This window comes from Macaca mulatta, chromosome 17 (assembly GCF_049350105.2).
Source record: "Macaca mulatta isolate MMU2019108-1 chromosome 17, T2T-MMU8v2.0, whole genome shotgun sequence".
NCBI classification, from domain to species: domain Eukaryota; kingdom Metazoa; phylum Chordata; class Mammalia; order Primates; family Cercopithecidae; genus Macaca; species Macaca mulatta.
In genome coordinates, this window is record NC_133422.1 from 68,526,742 (window position 1) to 68,538,765 (window position 12,024).

Here is a 12,024-nt window from a genome sequence, read left to right on the forward strand (position 1 = left end):
AAATTTGCCACTTCGGCATAAGAGTTATTATGAGCTACAGGCAATGAAAAAGGAGGAGACACAAGAAAAGGTCTCCGCTCTCCCTCCTTCTACCAGGAAGGGCAAGGCAATCACTGGAGACAACTCTCCTGTATCAGCCCAGAGACGGCATCAGAGGAATCTGCACAACACATCTCACTATCCCTATCTTCCATTAGTGTCTCCCATATATTTACCTTCCTATGATTTTACCCCCTGGAAGCTCAAAATCCTTTTGTCTTTTTCACGTCTCTAAAAAACTTTTTTTTTTTTTTGGATTAAGATGCTATACAAGTCCAAGCTCTAACCAACTCTCTGGGTTACTCATTCCCATGCGCATGTAAATACACATGTTAATAAACTTCTGTTCATTTTTCTTTGCTAATCTGTCTTTTACCAGTCTAATTTACACAGGGCCCCAGCCAATAACCTAAGATAGGTAGAAGGAAAAGAGGTTTTTACTTCCCTACCATCGTCATTGGAGAAAGGAAGGCATGCTCACCTCCATTTAGGGCCAAGGGTGAAGGAAAGAGGAGTGGTCTGATGAAATAGAGAATGAAATTCACATGGCTGAACCCCAAAGGCTTCATCAGTCTTCAAATCAGTAAATATTCCTAGTGCGTGGTGGTACTGAGGGGACAAACTTTCTGATGAACAGAGTTTATGTCTGGCCTGGCTTGCTACCTTTAATTAATTCAATAGTAAATGAGTTGTACAATGATCTGGTATTTGTTATTGTGGTGCTAATATACCCTGCATGAAGTTCTTATTGCCATTCTTTAATCCCTTGGAGTTAGCAGACAGTTATAGCAAGCCTGGCTCCACTCCAACATATGTTGCTGGACCTCTTAGGCCCTGGCACTCTCATCTCCTCCCTGGGTATGTGCAATATTACCACACTTTCAATTCCAGTGGATTTTGTTTGCCTTATACAGATATTCATTTTCTTCACCTTCAGGGGAAATGTTCCCACATGAATGAGGCCAGTGATGCCACCTCTCATAACAATATTATGCAGAAAATGCTAGTTAAAAGTTTAAATGACCTTAACTCGATAATAAACACTGGCTTGGGAGCTCAACAACAGCCATAGGCTTTCCCAACCTACTGATTTTCATACCTTACCTATACATACCTTAATAGTGTTAAGTTGGAGGCTTTTCTTCTTTTCCTGAACTTTAATTACTTATTTGATGAACACAATTTTTTAACTGATTGGGGTATTTTCTAAGTTACCTTCACAAAAATCACTGTTTCTCCTTCTTAAATACAGTGTTTCCAGGTTGAACCCAAGCCACAGCCCAGCTAGTGTTGAACTTGACATCTAATCCTACAAATTACCCAGCTGATAGATGGGGGAGAGCGACTATCACTTTCCCTTCGTCTTCATTGCCAACATGAGTCTTTAAACTTTCTGAATTTTCAGGGCCAGTATTTCACAAAGAAATAATAAGTGTTTATCACTTTACCAGAAGTAGAGGCTGGGTGATTCATGGGGCTTCTTCCTAACCAGGTGATTTATTTCCATATACTAGACTCACAGTATTTACCTAAGGAAGATTCAAGATAGTATATATCATAGAAATCTTAGCTAGCTCATGACCAAATAAAGTACACGTATTAAATCCATGTATGCTCCTACTAGAGTCAATTTGGAAATATCTCCAGGTCTTTCTATGCATGTATCAATCTATAAAGGAAACACTAGCTCAACCCTGCTTTTCTTACTAATTCTAGGTCTTTGCTCAAAAGCTTTCTTCTTTGGGATGGATTTTCTGACAGTCTTGTTCCTTCCTTTATATTTCACCCCCTCCCGAGTATGAACCCTCAAATTCATCTTAAATAAAGCCACTAACTTCTCCTTCTAAACATTATATTATAAATATATCTCCTTAGAGCATTACCCATATTGTATATTATGTGCTTGTGTGATATCGTATATGTGTCTGTGTATGTGACATTACACACACACACACACACACATCTGCCCTGCAAGACAGGTAGGCTCTTGAGGATAGAAACCATGTTTTATTTATCTTTCTAATCTAGTGCTTCTTACAGTGTCTGGAACTGTAAATAAATGTTGCTGAATAAATAAAAGTTGAATTTTCTCAAGGCTAGTAGTAAACATCACTTTAGTTTTTCATGGATTACTTCTCTGGAGATACAAGTGGTTTACACTTACTAAACAAATAACATGCTATGAATTATGCAGGAACATCATTACTTCAATACTTCAGAGAGGAAAAGTCAAGAAAAGAAACTGTTATTTACTTCATGTTTTACACTTAACCATTGAGAACCAAGTTGCGGAAACTGGATCTCATACCTGACAATTCTGTAGTCTACCCATTAGCTTGTGGTGTGCGAAGTCAACAACAGACTGGATTTCTCCCTTTCCTTTTACGTAATGACCATTATATTATTATCCCCTTAGCTTTTCAAGCTGGACAGGGGATAATATGCTTTAGCAATGGTAAGAAACCAGGAAGGATGCTCCGGCTCTAAGGCAAGGTATGAGCAAATGACTGTATCCTCTGTGCCCCATTTCCCCCTCTGTGAAAAAGAAAAGCACAATATTTAACAACATCACCAAGCTATTGTGAGAATTAATTAGATTTAATGGGGGAAGGGAGGTGAGCTGATTAGGCATGATTCAAATTCAAAGTGTCATTATTCTGTGTCTAAAAATAATCTTGATTTAGGAATAAAATTAATTTGGAAGCTCAATCTTTGGTAATCATCTTGCCATACTTAAAAAAAAAGGCATAGTTTTAATCAAAATCTCATTCTAACTATAATTCAATGAAGTAAAATGGAATTTCCATTCATCTTTGAAGTAATACAGCCATAGTTCATTTTTTTTTGTTTTTTTAATTTTTCTTTTTTTTGCTTAACAATACATTGTGTTAAAAGGTTAATTTTGTGGAAAGGAGTAATATAACCAAATACACATATTGAGCCTACATTTTTGTTGTTGCTGTTTCACATGAAATATTTGTGAAACACTTTAAATCGCTTCTCTAAAGAATCAATAATCAATGTTTTCTGGTTGAAATAACTTTTCAGGTTGTTTCTGCAAAATTCCATCTATATTTTTGTTCAAGAACCCATCAGTTAAAGAAGATCTTGGTACTCCTCAAATTAAAAAAAAAAAAAACAAAAAAACCAAAAAATCCTGGATATTTAAGGCTACGGCAAGGAAAAAAAATCACTGAGGTTGTAATCCCCAAAACCAGTGTAACAGATTAATTAACTGTGAAAATCTTTGTGAGAAGTTGAAGTTGGCATCTGAGAAATAGCTGGGACTACATATCTTCGGAAAAAAAGGAAACATTCTTTAAAACAGGTAAGTGTTTATAATCTTAGGAACTTTAGGTCGTATCTGTTTTAAAAAAAGTTACACAGGGTTTTTGGTGAATGAAGAGTTTTGGCTGGAAAGGAACTCTATCTATATTTATTTCGAACTGTCCAGAGGAAAGGAAGACCGCATAGTCCAGTTAGCAGGAATGCACTCTGTATAGAGAAGTAGGAATTCTCTTAGTTTTAACATAAGCCCTATTAAAATTTCCCGTAAGACCTACAAATTCTCATATTAGACTGTATACTCACCAAGGAAACTTTTGATTATTCATTCGATTTCCCCGGACCCTTGATACTGGGGACGGATGTACCCTGTAGACAGATGAGAATAATCCAGTTATTGAAAAAGCATATTCCCAATTGCAAATTTAAAAAATGGCATCTGTTTTATAAATAATCTTTTAGAATTGCTTAATACAAAATCCCCAGAACTTGATCCACTCTTAGTAAATGATGCAATTAAATTCCTATGCCTGCAAATCTGTGGTCCTTTTTTCCTTCTTAACCACTCTCAAGACAACAGGTCTGTCACAATGTTCGCTCTGAAGACTCCCAGAGGCAGGACTGATGCACTCATTCAGTCCAACAAAAGTTACTGAATACCTAACCCTTGCCAGGTACAAGAGTGGGTAAAAGTTATCTAAGGTATGGTGCCTGGGTTCAGTAAGCCCTCTTTGTACCTATTCCCATGAGGGTGGGCACAAAGAGGCGTCTAAGTGCCCCCTCTTTCATTCTACCATATTTAAAACTCTAGGACGCAAGACAACGTCATTCAAATATGCTGCGACAGAATCTGCGGGCACCGGGGAGGAAGGAAGGGTGAACAGGTACTCCTAGGAGGAGTTCATTCTGGAAGTGATGCGCTACCACTGGGCTTTGAAGAAAGTAAAGTCAGTTCAAAATTTTAGCCAGATAAAGGAGAAGTGAAGAATATACTGCTTTCCAAGCTTCCAGGGTTGGACTCATCCACTGGAAATAGCTTAAAGCTTCCGGAAACTGCTGTTATCTTCCAATCAAAGCCTAGCTAGTAAACCTCCGCCTCTTTGTGGGTCACTAACTGGCAAAACAATACGCCCTACTTCCGGCTGCCAGCTTCCTGTTATGGTCTATCTTTAGCCAGGATTTGTGAGATCTAAGCAGTCTTAGCTTATATTACCTTCACCCTTTATGCTTCATACATTGCTCTTATTTACAAGAAGAAAAATGGGGATTTAAAACTGGTCTTAAAGTCCAGTTTGTAAGAAACTCAGCTCTCTGTAGTTATTTAGTAAGTGAAAATCATTCCGAAACAGATAAAGAAGTTCCAGCCCCGCCTAAGGGCCAACTGCAGTCTTTCCCTAAACCCAGAGCCAGACTGCACTTTGCACTCGGAAGGCTTATTTCTTCCAACATCCCTTATTAACATTCTTTTCCTTACAGTGCTTCTGAATGGCTGCTGCAGCTGAGCTGCTCAGCACAGATTTTCTGCTCGGCATGGGGGAGGGGGTGTTAATTATGCAGAAAGATGGAGAGAGGCCAGACAGCCCCTCTGGTGAACTGTCTCATTCAAGCACGGCCCACTTCCTGCTGTTTTGCAGCTACAAGGATCACCTGTTGGTCTTGGCGTCCAGCCAAACTGGGGCCTAGTGGAAATGACAGACTCAGCTAGAAATGAAAGCCAGTTCATAATCCAGTATCCCAAATTGGACAAAGAGGGGGGAAATGCAATAAAAGTACATAAAAATTGTACGAAAGGTAGCAAGCGTAATTTTTTTTCTTTTATTCTTTTACTTTCTTACTTTCTGTCTGCTTGAAATACAATCCTTAAAATGGATATTTGAGCCAAAAAACTTCTCCCCGGTCAAAGCCCCCTGACCTAAGAGGAAGTGCAAGAAATTCTCCTGAACTTTCCCTATACCCTCACTGGGGTATCACAATCCTAACTATTTAAATAAAGTTTAATCAGCCCCAAATACTCACAGTTCTTTAATTTGTCCTCTATCCTTTAGACGTTTACTTTTTTTATATTGTCCCCTCCTTAACCCTAGGAGTACAAAGAAACTACTTCATGAAACTTCCACTGGGTAAAGTTTAATGACAGAAGTATTCTCTTATTGATGCTGTTTATTGCATACATTAGTGAAGAAAAAGAGGGTCTGTTTAATACATAATTACAACATTATCTAGGTATTTGTATCTTTTAGGAAAATTTCACTTATCCATAGATCAAATACTGTAAATGGAGAATTTCTATAATGGTTTAGCAGTCTCAGGAAAAGAATTCCTTAGGAAAGTCTTTGGAAAAGAAGTCCTGATTGTGTGTGTATGAACGAATAATTACAAGGTTTCCTAAATTAAAAAGGTAAATCAAGAAAGCTTTATTTTTGTCCTCAAAGGGAAGAAGTACACTGATAACTTGGCCCGTACTTCATCTGATAAAGTAAACCATAAGCCTTGCACTTCACCAACCCCCTAAATTTTATTTCTTCAAAAGGATATGGCATGTTTTTTTGAGCTCAGTCTTTAAACTGTGACACTTTTTGCCATCCTCTTTTGCCTTCTTTCCACATATAGAAGCCAGGCAGGTAGCAACGTCAAAACCTCAGTAGGAGAAACCACCACCTAATCTGCATGTCATGCATTATTCATGACCCCCTGATTCCTGCACCTGCATCTAGGCAGGAAGCTTGCAGGGAATGTTCATTATTCTTCCCTTAGCCTCACACAGGCTCGATTACTGCTAAGCCACTTTGTTCTGTAACTAAGGGTTTCAGGCCTTAGTACTAACTGCTGGATGTGGAAAGAAAAAACACCACGCTGAAGAAAAGGGCAATCTTGGTTGTTGTGTAACATGTATTGAATGTGCTCTTCTGAGACTGACAGTTTGTCAGGTGGAAATGCTCACATTTGGTGATTTACATTACATAGGGAACAGGGAAGCTATACCATTAGGGCCATGTGTACCAATTGTTCTATTTATACTCACTTACTCATCTGGAGCAGACAGCATGTTTATAATTTTACCCAGTGCAGAGCTTAATTTAGCTTTCTTGCTAAGCATATGAGAACTTTTTAGATGACTTAATACGAAAATGGCTCTTTCTTCTTTGGGTATAAGCACCAAAGAACCTAACCCTCAAAACCTTGCATCTTAATGACTACCATTTATAGCTAATCAAGAGAATACCATCACTCTGGTTTTCACTGTTTTCATAAACCTACCTGAATGGCACCCCCTGGTGACTGAAGGTGGGACGAAACACCTTGATCCCCAACACTAATCATCAGCCACTCATTAATTGCTGGGGAAGGATACTGGTCCCACTTTACGATCTGCACCACAGAAAAGCTGTGATAATGTAATGCAATCTTATCATCCCAAGTGGAATTAGGATGAAGTGGTTAAGAGTGAAAATTGTGTGACCAGCCTGCCTGACTGAATCCCAGCTTCACTGTTTACCAACTGTGTCATCTTTGGGCAAGTTACTTAACCTCTCTGTGCCTCAGTTTCCTCATCTGGGCAAATGGAGGTAATAATGGTGCCTATTACCTAGGGCTGCGACGTTTAAATCAGTTAACAGCTATAAAATCTTTAGAACGGTGCTCAGTACTTAGGAAGCAGTCAATACATGTTAGCTATTATCACTAGCAGTGCTGATTAGACATGAAAGGATGGGAAGATAGAGGATAGAGCTGGACTATCCAGGTAATTCCAGGGGATTAAGATTACAAATCTGCTCTACAGAGCCTGCTGTCTTACCTACTATGCTTATACAACTTTACTAAAGATGAGGAAACAAACCAAGAAATAAACATGGACAGAGTAACACAAACCAAAAACTATGGCTTATAAGGTATGGCTTACTCTCAGGCAGCTCATTTTTCTGTTCTTTATTAGAAGATCTATCTTCTGTGTACTAAATTGCATAGTATTTAAGTTATGACCAATTCAAGAACAAGAGAGTAATCCTGGCAATGCAAATTTGCACCCGTTTACAGAGCCTTTACTATTTGCTTGACATTATGCTAAATAATTAAAACATAATATCTTAATTTATCCTCATGTCATTACTGTCCATATTTTACCTTTGAGAAAATAGGCTTAGAAGATTAGGTAACTTGCTGGGGTCACACAGGTAGTAAAGAGAGAAGTCAGGATTTAAACAAAGGTATGTCTGACCTGTCTGACATCATCCTACTCAGGACGATGTAAGATTATCATCTGATACTTATATATATTCCCTCCAGCCAGCCCAGAGGATGTAATAAGATGAATTAGCATCAGTGTCTTAAATAGGAAATTTTCCCTGTATTTAAGCCCAATTGAACATTTTATAATATAAGTAGATATAAAGTGGAAGGAATGGTTTTCTTGGACTAAATATGAAGCATGTGGGTACTTACAAGAAGTACAGTCATAATAATATACTTTATCTCTTTAACTGTTTATGAATGTTCCTTGTTATATTAGCACTATATTTAAATACATAATGGACAACACATGTAAATTTTAGAGGGCAGAAATTGATTCTAGCTATATCCATGCTTCCTCACATTCCATTTTCTCTAGAATCCAATGTAGTTGGTGTCCACACCCCTCTGATGAAACCACCCTCATCACAGCCATCAATATCTCCATGTTTTCTAATCTGATGGGAATTTTCGGTCCTCAACTTCTCAAATTCTCAGCAGCCACTGACATAACTTATCACTCCATCTTTGAACAGCTTCTTTACTCAGCAGCCAAGACATTCTTCTGGCTTTCCTTCTTTGTTTCTCCTTTGCTTGAATCTCCTCCTCTCATTCTTTCAAACTCTAAATGTTGGCATGGGCTAGTTGCCACTTTCCTATGACCTTTCCTCTGCACTATTTAAACTCACTCTGTAGCTAAAAGAGGCTCCAACATAGCTACCTTCATGACCTTCCCACCCATATCATCCTGACTCCCAAATGTCTACCTTCAGCCTTAGATCTTCTCTGAAAACCAGACCCAGGATTCTTAATATCAACCTTGCTCTGAAAAAAAAAAAAAAAAAAGGTGTTCCTTCCGGTATCTTCTCAATTTCAAAAATGGCAGAATTATTCACTCAGTTGCTCAGGCCAAAAACCTTAGAATAACATGTGAGTCCACTTGTGCTCACACCCCATAAGTTAGAGAGGCTATTTCATACTGAGAAGAATGAAAATAAATGATTATTCCACAGACCAGTGAAATCTTTCTTGTAGGACATCACTCATCTAGCAAGATATTTTATTTCAAGATTATAAGAAATTATTATGTATAAATATGTTCTTTTTCTAAATCCATTTAGGTTATATAATCATGAACCTATATTTTAATTAGGTTAATGATTAAATTATCTATACATTGTGAAAAGCATTAAACATAATACATACTTTAACAACTCAGTTTACTACATTTGCTGAAGAAAAGATTAACCTAGAAATAATTCCACAATTACTAAATACCAGAATTTTCCTATGCAGAATTACATAAAAGACAATTTAAAAATATTTCTTGGTATTGCTTTCTTCTTACACTCAGTTATATTGAATACAAGTTCTCCTGATTATTCAGGTTACTCTAGATGTTATTTTAACATAAATACACTACCCATGACCAAATAAAAATATGAGTGTGACCAGTGTTTAAATTCAGTGGGCCCTTTTTGTCAGGTTTTCCTCAGGCCAATGATTAAATGACTATTAGAAATGCCATATATTTTTTAAAGGTTCTCCACCTGCCTTTATACTAAAATTTCTCTCATGAAAAGCCATTTACGTTACTTTTAGAAAAGTGGGCTGAACTTAAATACTATATGCAATTAATATGTGAATTTTTTTTTTTTGAGACTGAGTCTTGCTTTGTCACCCAGGCTGGAGTGCAGTGGCACCATCTTGGCTCACTGAAACCTCTGCCTCCCGGGCTCAAGCAATTCTCCTGCCTCAGCCTCCTGAGTAGCTGGGATTGCAGGCATGTGCTACCTGTAATGGCTAATTATTGTATTTTTAGCAGAGATGGGGTTTCACCATGTTGGCCAGGCTGGTCTCAAATTCCTGAACTGAAATGATCCTCCTGCCTCAGCCTCCCAAAGTGCTGGGATTATAGGCGTGAACCACCATGCCCAGCCAATATATGAACTTTTTTTTTTTTAACTGTTTACTATAACTCTTATTCTAATGCCATAGACACTGAAAGAGAGAAGTTAAACTGTGTTAAAAAATATAACATTTTGAAGGAAACATTTATTTCTGATATACACCAAGAGAATGAGGAATTCTAAAAAGAGCATTTGGTGTGCAATTATAATGTATTAATTAATCCTGGCCCTATCTCCCATCATCCCCACTTGCTCTCTCTGGGGCAGTGACACTAGATGTTCTCCTCTCTCCTTGCTAAGCTGATTAGCTGATGCTCAACTGTAAGACGCCCTCCCTAACCTTCAGGTCTTGGTCAACTTGCTCTGAATTCTCATGGCACGGAGTACTTAGCATGGGTTAACTCAAGGTTATATTTGTTAGTATGTTTAGTTTATTTAACCTGTCTCCCCAACTAGACAGCATATTCCAAGGGACAAGGGAACTTTTCTCTTTTTGCTCACTGTCATATCTCCAGTACCTGTTACTGAAGTAGGCACTCAATAAATAGCTGTTGTATGATTGGCCTGATTTTCCTACTAAACTACAACTTCCAGGATGGATGCAATGACCATATCTGTCTAAGAAACTATTGCATCCTCAGAGCTTAGCATAGTGCATTGTCCACATATAATAAACATGTGGCACAGACGCATAAACATGTTAAACAATGAGTATAAAAAAATATAAATCGCGAAGGCCCGCGGCGGGTGTTGACGCGATGTGATTTCTGCCCAGTGCTCTGAATGTCAAAGTGAAGAAATTCAATGAAGCGCGGGTAAACGGCGGGAGTAACTATGACTCTCTTAAGGTAGCCAAATGCCTCGTCATCTAATTAGTGACGCGCATGAATGGATGAACGAGATTCCCACTGTCCCTACCTACTATCCAGCGAAACCACAGCCAAGGGAACGGGCTTGGCGGAATCAGCGGGGAAAGAAGACCCTGTTGAGCTTGACTCTAGTCTGGCACGGTGAAGAGACATGAGAGGTGTAGAATAAGTGGGAGGCCCCCGGCGCCCCTCCGTCCCCGCGAGGGGGCGGGGCGGGGTCCGCCGGCCTTGCGGGCCGCCGGTGAAATACCACTACTCTGATCGTTTTTTCACTGACCCAGTGAGGCGGGGGGGCGAGCCCCGAGGGGCTCTCGTCCAGCATATAAACAGAACCAAAGACAAGAACCACATGATTATCTCAATTGATGCAGAAAAGGCTTTTGACAAAATTCAACAGCCCTTCATGCTAAAAACGCTCAATAAATTCGGTATTGATGGAACGTACCTCAAAATAATAAGAGCTATTTATGACAAACCCACAGCCAATATCATACTGAATGGGCAAAAACTGGAAAAATTCCCTTTGAAAACTGGCACAAGACAGGGATGCCCTCTCTCACCACTCCTATTCAACATAGTGTTGGAAGTTCTGGCTAGGGCAATCAGGCAAGAGAAAGAAATCAAGGGTATTCAGTTAGGAAAAGAAGAAGTCAAATTGTCCCTGTTTGCAGATGACATGATTGTATATTTAGAAAACCCCATTGTCTCAGCCCAAAATCTCCTTAAGCTGATAAGCAACTTCAGCAAAGTCTCAGGATACAAAATTAATGTGCAAAAATCACAAGCATTCTTATACACCAGTAACAGACAAACAGAGAGCCAAATCAGGAATGAACTTCCATTCACAATTGCTTCAAAGAGAATAAAATACCTAGGAATCCAACTTACAAGGGATGTAAAGGACCTCTTCAAGGAGAACTACAAACCACTGCTCAGTGAAATCAAAGAGGACACAAACAAATGGAAGAACATACCATGCTCATGGATAGGAAGAATCAATATTGTGAAAATGGCCATACTGCCCAAGGTAATTTATAGATTCAATGCCATCCCCATCAAGCTACCAATGAGTTTCTTCACAGAATTGGAAAAAACTGCTTTAAAGTTCATATGGAACCAAAAAAGAGCCCGCATCTCCAAGACAATCCTAAGTCAAAAGAACAAAGCTGGAGGCATCACGCTACCTGACTTCAAACTATACTACAAGGCTACAGTAACCAAAACAGCATGGTACTGGTACCAAAACAGAGATATAGACCAATGGAACAGAACAGAGTCCTCAGAAATAATACCACACATCTACAGCCATTTGATCTTTGACAAACCTGAGAGAAACAAGAAATGGGGAAAGGATTCCCTATTTAATAAATGGTGCTGGGAAAATTGGCTAGCCATAAGTAGAAAGCTGAAACTGGATCCTTTCCTTACTCCTTATACGAAAATTAATTCAAGATGGATTAGAGACTTAAATGTTAGACCTAATACCATAAAAATCCTAGAGGAAAACCTAGGTAGTACCATTCAGGACATAGGCATGGGCAAAGACTTCATGTCTAAAACACCAAAAGCAACAGCAGCAAAAGCCAAAATTGACAAATGGGATCTCATTAAATTAAAGAGCTTCTGCACAGCAAAAGAAACTACCATCAGAGTGAACAGGCAACCTACAGAATGGGAGAAAATTTTTGCAATCT

At 38.7% G+C, this 12,024-nt stretch overlaps 1 protein-coding gene across 1 annotated transcript in view; it reads right to left on the bottom strand.

Annotated features, from left to right (window-relative positions):
* Positions 1–12,024, bottom strand: part of KLF12 (KLF transcription factor 12) — a gene marked incomplete at its 5' end in the record, with an annotated part of 257,074 nt that overhangs the window by 73,935 nt on the left and 171,115 nt on the right. The window contains 1 exon segment of the mRNA NM_001258129.1: positions 3,631–3,693. Coding sequence (NP_001245058.1) covers positions 3,631–3,693 — 63 coding nt within the window.